This window comes from Mastigoproctus giganteus, chromosome 13 (genome assembly GCF_048544385.1).
Source record: "Mastigoproctus giganteus isolate SK-2022 chromosome 13, ASM4854438v1, whole genome shotgun sequence".
In the NCBI taxonomy this organism is placed as follows: Eukaryota; Metazoa; Arthropoda; class Arachnida; order Uropygi; family Thelyphonidae; genus Mastigoproctus; species Mastigoproctus giganteus.
This window is the reverse complement of record NC_143587.1, coordinates 8,293,588-8,312,834: the sequence shown is the minus strand read 5'-3', so window position 1 is coordinate 8,312,834 and position 19,247 is coordinate 8,293,588. Positions and strand designations below refer to the sequence as shown.

General features: G+C 38.2%; 1 protein-coding gene across 1 annotated transcript in view; it reads right to left on the bottom strand.

Annotated features, from left to right (window-relative positions):
• Positions 1-19,247, bottom strand: part of Set2 (SET domain containing 2) — a 434,699-nt gene that overhangs the window by 16,553 nt on the left and 398,899 nt on the right. Inside the window, exon 19 of the mRNA XM_090387799.1 lies at positions 4,505-4,690. Coding sequence (XP_090243925.1) covers positions 4,505-4,690 — 186 coding nt within the window. The remainder of the gene's footprint in view (positions 1-4,504; positions 4,691-19,247) is intronic.

The window sequence follows — 19,247 nt, the reverse complement described above, 5'->3', positions numbered from 1 at the left end:
TATGTATGGACGCACTGAACAGTTGATATATCCAGCTTTAATCTCCTCAGGAGGTTTAGGAGTGTTAAAAGTCAGGATAACGCTCCTGGTTTTAACAATTTTTCCATCCCTTCGCGCAGTGATTCTCTTGACGGCAATGACTCCCTGTGGTTTTAATTCGGAGCAGATTTCCTCCTCGTATACGTCGAGAAGGTCCCACTCCGAAATGACACCTCTAGATGAATTGAGTGTTCTGTGTGGTGTCACTGTTATAGGGATTCCTCCGATTGATGTTGTTCGGAGTAGATGTTCTGATTGCCTGTCAGTTTTGGATTCAATTAAGAGGTCTCCAGAACGGAGCCTCTTAACTGATTTGGGGGAACCTGCTATCCCATCTAACCCTTTTTGAATGAAAAAGGGCGACATTTTACCAATCGGTTTTTCACCGGTTGAGTGCATAATTAGGAACCTGGGTACAGGCCCTGATGTTACTTCTGTTCGCTGCCTCTTTGTACTAATAGTACTATCTGGATCTTCATCTATGTTTGCAGATAGGGACCGGGTTGGGGCCCCTGAAGAAGTTAGTTTATCAGGATTCATGAGTTTTTTAAGTGGTTCAGTGCCCGGGCTCCCCACCCACCACGGAGCCCAAAGGGACGCCCACTAACCCGGCATGCAATAAATGCGCTCGGGAGTGGGACGCCAGGGCTACCCAGACACATACCCGCACCGCCGCCAGCCTGAATCCTGTCCCTCGGACCATGAGGGTAGGGGCATGGCTTTGACACGGTTGACCCTCGCAGGCGAACCTACTAGCCGATTGATCCTAGCCGGGCCTTCCAGGACCACCCGTCTTGTCGAAGCAGGGGCCAAAGTGGTGTATTGAAGCTGGGCCCCTCAACCACCAGGATCCCCCTTTCCGAATTTCCACGGGTCGCAGCGCACGGCAAACACGCCGGATTCCATTGATGTAAGCCCGGAACCTAGGCTGTGGGCGTTGGATCCCAGTGATGCTAGTCTGGAAGTCCAGCAGCGTCACTGGGAGGTCCCCTCACCACGTACAGGTGCCCACGTCGAGGGGCTCCATATGCACAACAATACTATCTTCCATGCAGTGCTGAAAGTTGCTGGATACTGTTGCTAACATTTAAATTTTCACTTTACATTTTTCATTTTGTTTTGTATGCAACATCACATAAGGGGGGGGGGGGATCCTATTATTATTATTCCCAATTATTATAAAAAGACTAGTTTTTATATAAGAGAATATTTTAATAATACAGTCTGTCCTCGTATAGCACGATAGTTGTGTTCCTAGAAACCCTAGTGCAATGCAAAATCGTTGCAATATAAACAACAGGCCCTATGGGAAAAGTGGGGTTAGGTGCCGACCACCCAAGATTGAACACACATTTGGAACCAAAACATTACCAAACACAATAAACAATCGGGTAATTTTAATTGTTATAAAATACTTACGTATATAACGATTAAAATACGTAATAAAAAATATAATATATTATAATAAAGTATTTTTAATATTTTTTAATACTAAAAAAAGTATTTTTTACGAATAAAATATGTATTTTATTCGTAAAACAATTATATTAAATAAAATAGTTGTAATAAAATACTTACGTAAGTATAAATTACAATACGTAAGTTGTAATAAAATGCTTACGTATTTTATTACGACTATTACGTAATAAAATATTGCTGCTTTTGCTTCTATTGTAAGCAAACTTGTTTTTTGTTTGATTTTCTATCCAAACAGATGACAGCCGTTCCATCTCTTCCAATTCTTGTGTCTTAATCTAATGGATTTTAATTACACTTTGAGTTGTTTTTATTTTCTCTGCATTCTTTGTAATTCTCTGTGTTGCCTCATTTAGGTCTGTATCACGTGCAATATCACATGGTCTTTCATTTCACTCAAAGCACTTCACAATTTCATATTTTTTCTCTTTCAACAGAGGTGGACTGGCCATTATCTCTACCGGGGAAACCACGGTGGGCCGGAGGCTAGTATGAGGCCACTACAAATTTTCCCGGATAAGAATTTTTGACCCAGTGCGCCTCTGTTTATCGATTGCTTTTCTTTTTCTCTCTGAATCTGCAGTGTCTTCACCACGATGCTTCCTTTTCACACCTTTTAAGTATTTTACTAATTTTTAGGGAATAAAGCGCAATTACAAGGAGGCAAGCTTAATACACATAAACAAAGCTGCGCGCGGTATAGCAACTGAATAAACAACACCGTAAAGGCCGAGATACACTATTAACACCCTACATTTTACAAAAGCACATTTTGGGGGGTTACTACCATAAAACAATAAAAAACAATTTCCAGTTTCGTTTCTGCTAGTGGAATCTGTTATAAACTGGTAGTAAACTCCATCTAATTGCATTTGCGATTATATCGGTAGCTGGAATTGTGTTGGTTTTTACGTTATTATGGTGAAATGTGTTTCCCCTTCACTGATATAAAAAACAAATACATTTTCAGAATCTTCTCTTCATTCCTATCGTGTTGCGTTCGGTTGGTTGTGATTCCGCGTTCGACTGCCATTTCTTGTAAACACAAAGGCGAATCGTGCATAAGCGAATTCGGTTCGTGTTATATAAGATAACGTTCCCCTATTTATAAATCGTGTATGATCGAATTCGTGTAATGTAAACACGTGTTATACGAGGACCGACTGTATTTGCTACTTTGATCACTATGAGTTTGTTATCTGAATGTTGCAATTCAGTACCAAATGGAAACTTTCACCTTAACATTATACAAAGTACTCCGAAAAATACATTACTCCAACTCCTACTGGGTTAATTTTTAAAAGCATCAGCATCACAGCATTTTGCTTACAGCAAAAAAAAAAAAAAAAAGATTAGTAATTACATAACTTCTCCGCATTTTTACATTAGCTTTTGCAATAAAAAAAGTGATTTTCTAGAAAACATGCAAAAAATAAAAAATAAAAAAATCAATTTTTTAACCAATGAAATTCAATCATTTAAACTAAAATAATATTGTCCCAACCAACAACTGATAGAAATAAAAATAAAACCAAAACAATTAATTAAAGACATTAAAATGCAAAATCAAGCAGAATAAGTAGCTTCCAAGGCAAAGAGCCTCTTTACTGAAACCTACAACATCATGTCGACTATAACACAGAAAGGTAGCCTGGTGCATGAATATAGATACCCAGCAGTGGACTGCACTTGGCAATGAAAAGATAAGTAAAGAAGGGAGGGAGGGAGGGAAGTAATAATGGAAGAGGACATTAAATGCAAGACTCAGTGCTGTTTGTGACGTACATTAGGCATGTTGTTAGGTCACCACTTCTCATCACTTTGAAAATGACAGCCTCCGTAACAGGATATATGTGAGTTCCAGCATTATGATTGATGGTGGAACCTGCCACAGCTATAGGAGGGCCTCTAACCACGAGAGGGAGAGATGGCAATTTATTATTTCAACGTTGGAACAGGAATTATAGTTGAAATGTCGCTCACACCACAAATGCTCAGGGATGGCAGAGCTGTCAAAATCAGCACGATGAACAGACCCTCATGCTCATTAATATAATCACCCAATCTGAGTAAGTAATCTGATATACAACATTTGCAGTATGCAAAAGTGAAATAGGCAGTTTAGGTTTAATCTTGGACAAAACTGATTATTGCAATTTCTTGCCAGGGAGCTGCATCCAACCAATATGGTATCGGCACAAAACCCTGGTAATGTGTTCAGACACAAAACCCTGGTAATGTGTTCAGACACACCTGGATAGTGATAACCATATAGTTACCCTGATTAACACGACAGACTCACTATCATTTATCTGGAATCTGTCCAGAACATGGGGGATAACCACATTTAGATGTGTCAGTCCTGATTATGATAAACAGCCTCCCTTTCTAGTCATTTTGATGAGAAAAGTGATAAGAGGTGGTGACTTAACAACTCAATTAATGTACGTCACAAGCAACAACGATTTGGCAGTTAATGTCCTCTTCTAATATTCCCCACCCCCATTCTTTTCTTTTCTTCGTCAAGCATGGTCCACAGTGGCATCTAATAATAAATTTTCTGTTTATATTCCGGGACAACTAAATGGTCAGAAGAGTTCACAAGGTAGACAGGATACAAGAAACAGCAGTCACAGGCTTGAACCCTGGTCACTCAAGGCACGTGTACTTATGCACCCACAAGCCTGACCACTCAGCTACAGCGGCCGTCTATATGCATATGTAAGGCTACCTTTCTGTATTATCGTTGATCTGCTGTCGATTATATTTGATTATATCCAATTAGACTTCAGTAAGTGACAAAGAGACTTTCTGCCTCGAAAGCTACTTGCCCCAGTTGCTTGATTTTATGTTTTTAATCTAATTTTGTATTTTAATATTGCAAAAATAATTTGTTTTAGTTTTATTTTTGAGGCAATATTATTTTAGTATGTTTAATCGTAATGCTCGAGGCTTTTTTTTTTTCTAATAGTCACTAATTTATACTTACTTTTCTAGCCAAATGTTTAAAATCTTCTGTACTAATGATTCGACCAATTTTACAATCTGGTTTCCTATATGGATTTAGACATTGTACAATGAAACCTGAAATCTTTGTCCTAAATAACTCCTTTATTTTCTTTGCAACTTCACTAGAAGTATCAGCAGCTGCAGTTGTAGTGCTTTTCTTTTTTGCCTGCAACAAAAAAATATTTGGAATTTAAAATTTTACTGCACAAGATTTTAGATGCTATGCATTAGCTAACTAAACACTATTTAAAAATAAACTAATAACATACTTAAGTAACATTTGTAGGAGTAAAATAAAAGTAACAATTTTAGAATTCAATAAATTCAAAAGGAACTGAGGCAATGACAATATAAAAAAGGCATCCCAGTGGTGGAACACTCATCCTGTCCTATATTTTTATGTTGTACTGTACTAGCAAGACGAGAAGCATCTTGCTAGTATAGTGCAACATAAAAAGTTAGTTGATATATAAGGAAAATCATCTCTAAAAACGTTTGAGCAGAAATATGAAAACTTCTTGAACCATGATTTTCCACTGTGGTTCATGAAGAGCATTTTGTACAGCCCGATTGCAATTTGGAAAATTCACCCAAATACCTTTGATAAAGCCTTTTGCAAGTACTTAACCATGATTTGAGCCATGTGACTGCTAAAAAAAAAAAGTACCCTCTCCTGACCATAGCAGCAATGTTGGAGTATAAAGAGACTTAATTTTATTTTATGTTATTATTTATTATTATTATTTTGAAATTTTTATTGAATGATAACTGAAAAAATAAGAAAAATTAGTGTGACTGTTCAAAAAATTCCTCATTTATTTTCAAAATATTATATTCAAACATCCAGAATGCAAAATACTTTGAATCTCCACACATTCAAAAATAAAGATTTTAGACAAACTCGTTTGTTTTTCTTAACTGGCTTTTGTGCTACTGCATGTTCTATCAATTTCCATCACTTTTATTTTATATATTTTATGGAGATATTCTTATTTTTACTGTTAACAAATAAAACAGATTTTATTTTGTTTTATTATTTATTATACTATGATTTTTGACACTCAAGGTCTTTTTGCAAATTAATGCTTACTATAGTACTATTCTGTGGTCTTGATACTGCATACTACTGTTAAGAGACATTGGCACTGAGAAATTCCAAGAAACTACACCATACCCCATATGCAGGGCTGTATACACCGTACCCCATATGCAGAGATATATGCCATATACCCTCTGGATTTTGAAAGACTTGAAAAAACAAATATTAAGATATTTACTGAAAATTAAAAAATAAATTTATTAGAATTTGATTCTTAGGTATAATACTTATAGTTTTATTATTTTTAATATATATATATATATATATAAATATTACGAATAACAAAAATTAAAAATAAATAGAGAAGTCGGATTTGAAGTGCGATTAATATGGATTATGGATCAGGGACACTGCAAGAGCAAAGGTACCCTACAACCTTAATATATACATAAAATTATTTTTATTGTTATGTGTAGAATGTAGTAGGTATATATATAAGTATAGAATTTAAATATAGAATTTAACTAGTGCTAATAATGAAAATACCGTGTATCCTGGTAGCAATATATGTGTTGAACAAAGGGTGGAAAAAAGGAAAAGAAAAAATGTAACGATATAAAAAGAATGTAACGATATAAAAAAAAAAAAAAAAAAAGAGAGAGAAACAAAATGCAAATTTTGAAAAAACAATGACCAATGTGGAAATAGCATTGCAGTATTTTTCATAATTTTTGTGTCTTCGTCAGAGGTCATCCACCAAAATTATGAAAAAGAACAGCAATACTCTTCTGTTTCTGACATGTTCTGTATGTCAAAGAGCACGTGTAAGAAGCCACGTGGTAAAAATAATTTAGAATAAATAAAATACAAGTTATGTAAAACTATTATGTGTTACTAATGTATTGCACACAGAACATGGATGACCTTACAGAAGTAAGTGGACCTCTATGAAAGTGAAGACAAAGGAAGGGGGTGTCCGAATGACAAGAACTTACCGCTACTGGACGGGTTGACAGAAAAGACTGAGCCGGAGGCTAATCCGTGTATATATGCGTAGAAACGCTAGCGGCGCCTAGTGTTAGACGAATTTGTTGTCTGTATATTATGTAATTTACATATGCGGTGGAGTTGCTCAAACATCCGGGATAGATAAGAAATATAAAGTATTTACGCCAGTTGTGTTAAGAGTGTAACTGTGTACATTTAAGTTACAATCAAATAACAATTAAATAAATAAATCAAGATAGGTTTAAAAAATAATTACAAAATAGTTACAAGGTAAATACACTATGTCAGGCCAATCGGTGGGTACAAGTTTTCCAGACCGTAAGACACCAAAGAGGCCTAGTGTATCGTATTTACGCTATATACATACTTGATGCGTATGGGAATAATTATAAGTTAATAATGCTGTTTATATTAATATCTATTAAGTTCTTGTGCCTTAATATGTTAAGGGCTTTATTGATATGATGACGCAGATATGCAATAGGAAAAAGATTTTTGGTTAGTTTACTGTATAATATTCTGATGTTATCAATAGCTGTAGTTTTGTCGCTGCATATTGTTGCTATTCTGATGCATTGTGCTAGGATAACATTAGCATGTACCTGTTTGGAAATATTGGAATTCCATTGTGTAAAGTTTACTATGCTAAAGTTGAATGCTTCACGTTTGTTGTACAAATTGATGGAGGCTATACCATTTTTTAAATTAATGTCTAGATCCAAAAAATGGGCTGCTGTATCAGAATTGTTTGTTCTTTCTAGTACAAGTTCGTTAGGGTATAAATGTCCATAATCCTGGATGAAATTCGGGCAGTTGATTACTATGAGGTCGTCTATATATCTGAATAGGATTAGGTCCTGTGGAAATGAGGTTTCTGACCAGTATAAATATAGGTTGGCTATTATGCATGAGGCTGGGCTGCCCATAGGTGTTCCATTGGTTTGTTGATATACCGTGTTACCATCATATATGAAGTTATTGGAAATACATAAGTTCAGTATGTTGTTCCAGTAATATGTGTTGCAGGAAATAAAGTCCATATGTTTATCATAAATATATTTTAGTACCGATTTGAGATTGATTTGATTGATACTGGTAAACAGGCTATGGAAATCAAAGGTTTGAATATTATTGACTTTATTACTTTGCAAAAATTTTAATACAGGTTGGTTGTTGCCTATGATTTTGCTGTTATGTATGTTATGCATCAGTGGTTGCAGTAGTTGTTCAAGTGTCTTTCCAGATTTGTGTACATAACTATTTTTACATGAGGTTATGAATCTGAAGCCTATTGGTTTTTTATGAAATTTAGGAATGAAGTAGATATAAGGTAAGCTGTAATTGCTTAAGTTGAGCTTTAGTTTTTTACTGAAGGCTATTAGTTTTTTTGTAATGATATTACATGTACTGGATATCGGTTTGTAAGTATTGCTTGAGTTAAGTTCATTAGTTAAAGTATGTGTATAAAAATATTTGCAAATGAATGCAAATGTTGCTTTGTTGACAAATGCAGTTGTTGTTGTCTGTAATATGTGATATTAAACTGGTAGCTATAGATTTGTAGTTACAAGCTAATAATCCAAAGGGTTTATTATACTTATATCTTACTTTAATATAACTAGGACTAGTATTAGGAAGTAGATGATTATGCTGATTTATAAGTTTATTATTGATATTTATGTTGTCCATGATATGGTTGTTGAAGTTCAAGTTAATGATTGATTCTTTATCACATCTTGTAGAGCTTTTGTTTTTTAGATTGAATTTACAAATATCATTTATTAAATGAAAGAGATGTTTGGACTCTAAATTGAAAGTGCGTATGAACTTGTATAGTGCTCTCTTCGAACAGAATCTTCTCTTGTTTTAGATTCTCCACAACCTTGGTAACAGAAATGCTTATGACTCAGTCAGAATCATCCATATGATTTATTCTGCTATGGTTGTTCTACCACTTCGACAGTTAAAATGGACCAGGACCAGGGTATGTCTGCCAGGGTCAAAGGTTGATGACGTACGCATTGGAACTAATGATATCAAGAGTAGGAGACCGGCAGAATTGCTTAACAAGTCCAGGTCACTGTTGAAAAAAAGCCATGAAATAGGGTTGAATTTGAAAGTGTCTGCAATTCTGCCCAGACACAATAGGAGGGAGTATATGATGAGAGCCTTGTTGATCAATTCGGCCCTCGAAAGATTGTGCAAGGCTCAAGGAGTAGAATTTTTTTCAGCCTGGACTGTAGTTAACAGGAGAGATTGCTTCTACAGGGATGGGATACACTTAAATAGAAAGGGTACAAGAATATTTGCTGATGCTATCGAGGCAGTGTTAGGTGGGTCGGAAAACTGCTAGCTTGGGGGGAGACAAAGACGAATAGATTAACAGTAGCCACTGGCAGAGGTGAAAGAGATTCTTGCACTGCTTCTATTGGAATGAGCAGAAGCCTGAAAAACAAGATGCAGGGTATTTCAGAGAGTGCTGGGAGTAATTAAGGTACAAGTAAACACATGGGTCGTGTTAGGGTAGCTAAGAATAGAAACAGGTGCATGTATACTTGCGTGTACACCAATGCTAGCAGTTTAGTAAATAAATTTGATGAATTTCAGGTATTGCTCAAAACATCAAAGGCAGATATTGTTGGGATATCAGAGACGTGGTGTCACACAGATATAAGGAATGCAGAACTGGAATTTGGGGAGTACAACGTCTACAGAAAGGATAGACTGGATAGGAAGGGAGGAGGGGTTATGCTATTAGTTAAGAAATACATAAAATCCCAGGAAGTGAAGCCAGTGGACATCGCTGGACAGTGCAGTGTCGAGTCAGTTTGGTGTGACATAAGCATTGGGAGATCAAAATTGAGAGTAGGAGTGTGCTATAGGCCTAATGACTGATGAGTATAATAAGATACTGTACAGGGAAATAGAGTGGGCCAGTAAATCAGAGAGTTTTATAATGGGAGATTTTAATTTCCCAGATATTGACTGGAATTTGGGGGCTGGTCACTCACACATTAGCAAGGCTTTTGTGGATTTATTGGATGATTGTTTTCTACATCAGCATGTTCGGGAGGCAACTAGAGGGAGGAATACTCTTGATTTGATTATCAGCAGAGATTCTTCATGCATTAAGAATCTGCAGATAAATGAACCACTAGGTGGCAGTGATCACAGTGTGCTGAAGTGGGATTTACTCAAAGAGGTAACTACCATTAGGGGTAAATGGAAGGGTTATTGCTTTCGTAAAGGCGACTACGATGGACTGAGACAGTATTTAAATTCTGTACAGTGGGACCAGCTGATGATGTTACCAACAGCAAATGCGAAATGGGAAGCATTCAAAGAACTTATCTTGGAAGCTACTAGGCTTTACATACCAACTAAGAAATATTGTTCAAGGTTTAGGCATAAATGGATGTCAGATGAACTGATGAGGCATATGGCAGAGAAGTAACATGCATGGGATACATACAAATTAACATGTGACACAGAAGCCTATGATAGATATAAGCTGGTCTGTAACCAAGTTACAAAGGAGGTTAGGCAGGCGAAGGCAGATTACGAGAAATATTTGGCAAGGGATGCAAAGAAAAACAGAAAGAGTTCTTTACTTATGTAAACTCTAGAAGGAAGGGGATGAATCAGATTGGCCCACTTGATATCGATGGGTCAACTGTTGATGATCCTGCTCAGGTAGCTAACAAACTAAATGAATATTTTGCATTGACATTCAAACATGAGGAGTTATTTAGCGAGGGGAAAGCCAGAGGTGTATTCAACTCTAGCAGTAAAATAGAGAATCTTGTAATAACTGAGGGTAAAGTGGAGGAGAAATTGTTGAAGATAAACACAAGAAAGGCACCCGGGGTGGATGGGATCTATCCAGTTATATTAAAGAAGGCAGCAGAGGAAGTAAGCAAACCCTTAGCAATAATTATGAGAGCTTCCTTGGACTCAGGGGTGGTACCCACAGACTGGAGATGTGCAAATGTGACCCCAATTCACAAAGGAGGATCAAAGGCTGACACAAGTAATTATAGACCTGTGAGTTTAACTTTTGTTCCAGGAAAATTAATGGAGGCACTAGTTAAAGAAGCACTGCAGGATCATTTAGACAAGACTTCAGTTATAGCTCGGACACAGCATGGTTTTGTTAAGGGAAAGTCTTGCCTGACCAATTTGATTGGATACTATGATGCAGTCACAAAGGAACTGGATGCAGGGAATAACTTTGATATTATATACTTGGATCTTAGAAAGGCTTTTGATACTGTTGCACATGGAAGGCTGCTGCACAAATTGGAGCAGTGTGACATTGGAGGCAAATTGCTGCTGTGGATAAAGAGGTGGCTGAGAGGGAGAAGACAGAGAGTGGTAATCAATGGACACTGCTCGTCGTGGTCTAATGTTATTAGTGGAGTCCCTCAGGGTTCAGTATTGGGTCCATTATTGTTTTCTGTATTTATAAATGATATTGATGATGGTATATCAAGCTTAATGTAGAAGTTTGCAGACGATACAAAGGTAGGCAGGGTTGTCAAGGACACTACTGACACTATGCTGCTGCAACAGGATCTGGAAAGGTTGAGCAGATGGACTGAGAGGTGGCAAATGAAGTTTAACCTTGACAAATGTCAAGTACTACACATGGGAAACAGCAACCCCAGAGCAACGTATCAACTCTGTGGTACTACACTGACAGTGGTAGAGAATGAAAGGGACTTGGGGGTGGTTGTGCAGGCAGATATGAAGTTCTCTGACAGTGCAGACGGGCTGCAAGAGTAGCTCATGGTGTATTGTCAATTATATATAGGAATTTTTCTAGCAGGGATAAGGAGGTGATTATTCCCTTGTATAAGGCAATGGTCAGGCCACACCTAGAGTACTGTATACAGGTCTGGAGGCCTCATTTCAAGAAGGATGTAGAGCTGCTAGAACGAGTACAGAGAAGGGCAACAAGAATTGTGAATGGAACAAAGGGGTGCTCTTACGAAGAAAGGCTTAAGTTTTGCAAATTACAGTGTCTGGAGACTAGGCACCAGCGAGGTGATCTGATAGAGGTGTATAAAGCCTTGAATGGTTTAAGCATGCTCAATGCTGATGGGATTCTTCCTCTAGCTCAGAAAAATCACCTGAGAGGGCATAAATTCAAATTGAGGAAAGACAGATATAGGATAGACGTGCGGAAATTTGCCTTTAGCCAGCGGGTGGTTGGTTGGTGGAACAGACTTCCATCCCTTGTGGTGGAGGTTGATAGCCTAAATAAGTTTAAGGCTCAGCTGGACAGGTATTTTGAATGAACAGAGGGGTGAAGTGGAAGTGGTTTTTTTTTTTTTTTTTTTTTGGCTGATGCTGCATAAGCTTGCTTTCTTGCATCAAATGCCTCTACTAATGCTAATGCTAATAAAGAATTGCCCTGACCTAGCTGCAGAGGTGCTAGCCTGTTGATTCTTGGCACAGGTTTTAGTCCTTCTCTGCATAGCCACAGTGCAGATTTACACATTTTTCCCATCAATGGATGAGGCTATGGATACCATTTTTGTAGAAGTGGTGAGGTTGGTCTTGGAACCATGACGCTGTTGCAGAAATGAGTGTCTCGTCATCAGGGAAGTGGGTCCCCCAAAGAAATGATTTGAGAGAAGGAAACAAGAAGAAGAGGTCCGATGGTACAAGATCGAGTGAGTAGGCTGGATGGGGCAGTATTTCATATCCACAAGTGGTCGCTTGTGTTGTTGGAATTTCAGAAGTGTGAACTGGGGTATTGTCGTGAACCATTCTCACACCTTTGGACAGCATACCACGCCTACATGTTTTGATTTTCTATCGTAATTTCGCGAGTAAGTTGGCATAATAGGCCCCTGTAATTGTTCTACCTTTCTGTAGGTAATGAGTCATTATTACGCCTTTCTCATCCCAAAACACGTCAGCAGGAAAGGTCTGCCAGCAAGACCTTTCCTGCTGACGCTTGGACCATTGCCTTCTTGGGAGGGTGGGGAACCATGATTTCACCATTCCATGGACTGCTTTTTACTTTCAGGTTCGAAATGGTGTATCCAACTTTCATCCTGGGTGATTAGACGAGAGAAAAAGTCTTCCTCATTTTTTTGGCACAGGACTAACAACTCTTGTGATTTCTGTTGTTGATCAGCCTTCTGGGAACCGTTCAATAATCGGAGAATCCACCTTGCACTCAATTTCCGTAAACGAAGTTGGTCACGAAGGAGTGTTTCAACAGAGCCCACACTAATCTTCACTTCCTGGGACAATTCATGCACAGATATCGGGTGATCTTCCACGATTAATGACTCCACTTTTCTGATCGTGCTGTATCAATGGCTGAATGGGGATAGGAATGGGCTCAGATTCTACCGGTGTCCGACCAAACCTAAACTGTCTATGCCAATGCTTCACACAATGCTATAGGATGGGCCTTCATCCTTATATACAGCAATCATCTTGTGGATTCCTTTAGGAGATTTCCCCTTCAATAACAGATACTGAATTATAGCTCTGGCTTCAACTTTGTCTATTATGCTACTTTGTCACATGTTCAGCTCTGAAAGAGAAAAACAAATTAAGACAGGGCTGAAATTTTACACTTTAGTACAGAGGTATGTATGATGCTACACACAAAATACCACGACTCTGTGATATGTGGAAGTAGGTGAGGGCGATTCTTTATTGAACCACCCTCGTAGTAGTAATAGAAGCATATGAGCTTATGTTTACGGTCAATCCATCAGCCAAAAAAAAAAAAAAAAAAAAATCACACAACCATTCCCTCTAAAAGTCTGTCCGAGTTGCTCCTTGAATTTATTTAAGCTATCAAGTTCCACAACAAAAGATGGAAGTTTGTTCCAGCAATTAACCACCCGCTGGCTAAAGGCAAATTTCCGCACATCTATTCTACAACTGTCTTTCCTCAATTTGAATTCATGGCCCCTCAGATTTGTAATCTGAGCAAGCGGAAGAATTCCATCAGAAAACTGTTGCTCAACCCATCCAAGGCCTTATACACCTCAATCAGATCACCTCGCAGTTACCTAGTCTCCAGCCACTGCAATTTGCAGAACTTACACCTTTCTTGGTAAGAGAACCCCTTTGTTCCCCTCACCAACTTGTTGCCCTTCTCTGTACATGCTCAAGCAACTCTACATCCTTCTTAAAATGAGACCTCCAGACCTGTACGCAGTACTCAAAGTGCCGCCTGACTCAAAGCTGATCGCCTGACATTGCCTTATACAAAGAGATAATCACCTCCTTTTCCCTACTAGCAAAATTCCTGTATATCATTGACAATACCCCATGACCTGCTCTGGCAGCCTGTCTGCATTGCTCAAAAAACTTCATATCTGATTGCACTCCCAGGTCTTTTTCATCTTCTACCACCTGAAGTGTAGTACCACACAGTTGGTACGTTCCTCTGGGGTTACTTCTACCCATATGCAGTACTTTGGATTTGTCAATGGTAAACTTCAGTTGCCACTTCTCAGCCCATCATCTGCCCAAATTTTCTAGATCCTGTTGCAGTAGCACAACTGTTATAGATGCCTTTGTCATTGAAATCTTTTCTGATTCTGTTCAAACACGGTCAATCCATTCATTTGCCATTATTGGACTTGCAGATCGAGATTCTCCCCTAATTTTTGCATTAACAACGTTATGTCAGTTTTTAAATCGATCCATCAACCGATGTTACACACAAAATTGTCACATCCAAATTGTTTTAACAAAATTTTCCACTTGAGTCTTCAAGATCGGACTGTCTATTAAAAATCCAGCACTTCTTTGTGTGGCGAACTGTTGAAGCAATGCTTCATCAACATCTGTAACCTCGCACTTTCTAAATTTTTTTTATTTTTTCCGACTATGTTCTTTTCCAATGCCGATATGGAAACATCTTTATTCTTCTACAATGTCAATACACTTGAAGAGGACAAAGAAAACTTTTTACACACTTCAACATTTTTAACACCACGTTTTAACTCATGAATAATTTTGATTTTCTGCGAATCGAGAAACACTTTCTTTTGTTAGTAGATATGTTTCCGAAGGTAGGGTTCATTTCTAACTGATCTGCATACAAAGTTCTTAGAAGTCCCAAAATGCATACAACATTCTCAGATGTCTTGAAACACATACAAAATTCTTAGAAGTCCCGAAATAAATTTATGGTTCAGTGACTACAAGACAATCTGTAAATAAGGTAATGCAACAGGACTATACAATATTGCATTGGAACGCCAATGCAATATTGTATAGTCCTGTCCCAGGAAGGACAAGGTCATAAACCAGCTGCTAATCTGATGCAGGTGGTCATAAAGCTAAGTCTCCCTTTTCATTTTTGTCTATTCCAAGAACTGGATTTTTTCGACTACTTGAACAATTAAGAATGTTTGCATTGTTACCAAAATTTGTTCGGTATATCCGTGTAGTATACTTGTTATAACAGTGAGCGATTATATGGCAATACGTGTAAATTAAAATCATTATGGCTTTTGCTGGTTACAGCCATGATCTTGTTATTTCCATGCTCATTATAATCATGTTCAACTGTAATTATAAATTTTTTAAAAATTACCAAGTAACCTATTATAAAATGTGCAATCAAACAATATTACTTACTCTTACACAACAAGTACAACACAGTAATGTGGTGTACATAACAATGTAATTTTGTGAACTTGTGTCATTTGTGGTAGGTAATCTATCCTGTACAGTTAATAACACCATGTAAGAACTGTATGGGCATGTAAGAAAGAGTGGCAGAGGGAAGATTAGAATTCCCACTAATCTAACAGGAAGCTAAATCATTTTGTGATAACAGAAAGGATAGTGGAAGAGAAATAGTTGAAGCTAAACATAAGTCACCGGGGGGGGGGGGGGATCTGTCCGATTATATTAAGGGAGACAATAAAGGAGGTAAGCAAACCCTTAGCCACAATTATGAAATCATCCTTGGATTAAGGACAGGTCCCTATGGACTGGAGATGTGCGAATGTATCCCCAATTCATAAAGGGGAATGCAAAGGTGACACGAGTAATTACAGACCTGTTAGCATAACATCTGTTCCAGAAAGGAACAGATGTTCTTAAAGAAGTAATGCAGGTTGATCTGCATAGGTATGCAATTATCTACTTTATTAAGCGCAGTTTGTTAACTATGCATTTTCCAAAGTGCAGGGAGAGCATAGTGATTAGGTTAGGATTAAGAGGTTACATAAGTGAATTTAAAAAATTTATTTAATATATTAAGTTTATTTTGATATGTTTTTTTCCTGTAATAGTTTGTAAATTTAATTTTTATATTATAAATATAATTTTTACTTACTGTGATATTTAGAAATTTTAACAATGGTGGTGACAAGATCCAGCTTGAACACTTTGTCAGAGGGTATCATAACTCATACAGAAATAGCCAACGACAATTTCAGAGTGAATCGTGATTTTATCATTTGCAGAATCTCTGGCATATATTCCAAGGTTGACCTAATAATTATAGCTCACCTGGCGATTCTTCTCTTTGTCACCATTGTACAAAGTGCACCAATCAAAAGTTAAAATTTGGTGCATTGCTAGAAGTTGAGCCACTGAAAAATGGGTACTTGCCCTCGAGAATAATGTAACTGGGAGCTCGATAGGGACTGCAGACTCTGGTAACCCACCAAGTGATGCACTCCTGATTCGGGATCCAGAATAGAATAACCAAATGCAATAACCAATTGGTTATTGTTATTCAAATGGAAGAAATAAAAAGTACTGAAACTTATAACAGCTGCAAATTTATTAGCATTACCAGAGGCATATGTTGCAAGAAAGCAAGCTTACACAACACCAGCCAAAAAAAAAAAAAAAAAACCCCCCTTCTCATTTCACCCACCCATTTGTCCAAATGTCTGACAAGATCTGCCTTGAATCTACTTAAGCTATCAACTTATACAATGCAAGATGGAAGTTTGTTCCAGCAATCAACCACACGCTGGTTAAAGGCAAACTTCTGCACATCTATCCTACAAGTTGGTTGGCATTCGAGGTGAGCGGACGCGCTTAGACAGGGCTCCTCAGTTAAGTGGTTTACTTTTGGATAGTGCTTTTAAATATTTGATTTATTTAGATATTGTTGGATTATTTTGTTATAGGTTTTCCTGTAACTGTTTGATTTTTAATTTGATTTGATTTTGGGTTTATTGGCGCAAAAACAACTAAGGCTATACTGCGCCAGGAAACGATTAAAATAACAATAAAGATAAATTCTGGTAACCTTAAAAAAGGTTACCAGAATTTATATATATATATATAAGGCAGTATAAGTTTAAAAATAAATGATCCAATTTATATATGTGTGTATATATTAACAGCTTGTAAAAACTTAAAAACTGCTGACACGTGGTCGTTGTCTGATAAAATCTGACTGAGTGTATAAGGCTCAGTCGGATGAGTAAAAGCGGTAAAATATATATTGCGAACATGGGTAAAATTAACGCAATCTATTAAAATATGCTTTCTTGATAAAATGGTGTCGCAAGACTCGCACATAGGAGGGTCATCCGCCCTCAGCAGAAAAGAATGTGTCAAATGACTGTGTCCTATGCGGAGTCGAGCAAGAACAACTTCCTCACTCCGATTCCTGCACAGACTAGACTGCCATGTTTCTATTACAGGCTTTATTTGGTATAATTTATTTGTTCTCTGTCTGTGCCATAGTTCTTGCCATTGGAAATATATCTTACTGCGTATTATTTGCCTGTAGTCTGTATAGGGGACTGACAGGCAACGATTATGAGTGGGTGTTGCTGATTTGGCTGCAGCGTCAGCCAAATCATTTCCCTTTATCCCAATGTGGCTAGGAATCCAGCAGAAGTGGATATCAAACTCGTGTTCATGAAGAGAATGTATCTTCTGCTGAACCCGACAAAGAACTGGACGAGAACTGTGTCTCAGAGATAATAAAGCCTGTAATACACTCAAAGAGTCAGAATATATTATTGACCTTTGGAGTTGAGAAGTTCGAATGTGATCCAAGGCTAGCTCTATAGCATACAGCTCTGCAGTGTATATGCTCGATTCAGGAGGAATCTGCTGAGATATTATAGTGTCGGGAAAGACAGCAGCAGATCCTACGCACGATTCAGACTTCGAGCCGTCTGTGTAAACGGGCAGGAAGTCTGAGTGCTCAGCCTGGTGTGCAGAGTAGAGCTGCTAGTAGACAGATGAGGTCTCAGACTTTACCCATTTCTTAAGGGAAAAGTCACACGGTGCGGGGATGAGCATGCCAGGGTGGAGGAATTTCTTTTCGTGTTTGTGCAACCTTGTCTACCATGATGTTAAACTCTCTGAGTAGCTCTTGGACATGAATGCCAAAAGGTCGGTTGGCAGTCTTACGGGTATTGTACAAGTTTTCCCAACGTGGCTCAAAAACGGATGTCCATGTAGGATGGTCTGGCAGGGATTTCAACTTTAAAGCATAGTTTAAAGACAACTGCTTACGTCGAAGGGATAATGATGGTTCGTTTGCTTCGACGTATACGCTCTGGACAGGAGATGTGCGATATGCTCCAGTAGCGATACGGATGGCCTGATGATGGACCGGGTCAAGCCATTGAAGGGTACTGTCTCTGGCTGAGGAGTATACCTGGGCCCCGTAGTCTAATTTGGTTCGTACATGTGCACGGTAAAGTCGCAGTAGGGTGCACCGATCTGCTCCCCAACGCGTGGAGGAGAGAGAGAGCGGAGAATATTTAGTCCCCTCGTGCATTTTGTACGAAGTTGACGAATATGTTCGAGAAAGGTCAACTTTTTATCAAACACAAGTCCCAAGAATTTTGTGTGTGACACTACTGGAATAACATTTTGTCCGAGCCTTAATTCAGGTTCAGGATGAAGATTACGCTTGCGACAAAAGTGTACGCACACGGTCTTCTCCGGAGAGAACCTGAAGCCATTAGCGAGTGCCCAGGAATTCAAACTATCAATGGCTTTCTGCAGTTGTCTTTCAATAACCCTCATGTTGCATGACTGACAAAATATGCTAAAGTCATCAACATAGAGGGCACAGTTTACAGTTGGAGGAAGTTGTTCTGTGATGGAATTGACTTTGATGGCAAAAAGCGTGACACTTAATACTGATCCTTGTGGTACTCCCTCCTCTTGGCTGAAGGAACGAGAGAGTGAGGATTCCACACGAACTTGGAAAGATCGATTGGCTAAAAGGTTTTTAATAAAAATGGGGAGTTGCCCCCTAAGGCCAAGGCTATGCAGATCTTTTAAGATGCCAAATCTCCAAGTTGTGTCATACGCTTTCTCCATGTCAAAGAACACCGACACCAAGTGTTCGCGTTTTAGGAAAGCATCCCGGATGGATGCTTCCAATCTAATAAGATGGTCCAGAGTGGTCCGGTTCCTTCGGAAGCCGCACTGGATGTTGGAGAGAAGGTCATTTGATTCGAGATACCATATTAAACGAGAATTAACCATTCTTTCCAGGATTTTGCACAGACAGCTAGTCAGAGCAATAGGACGATAATTGGTGATGACTTTTGGATCCTTTCCTGGCTTAGGAAAGGCAAGAACGATTGCCTTTCGCCAGGAGTCCGGAAACTGCCCTTCAATAAAGATTTTGTTATACAGAAGGAGCAGACAATCCATAGATTTTGGTGAAAGATGTTTAATCATTTTA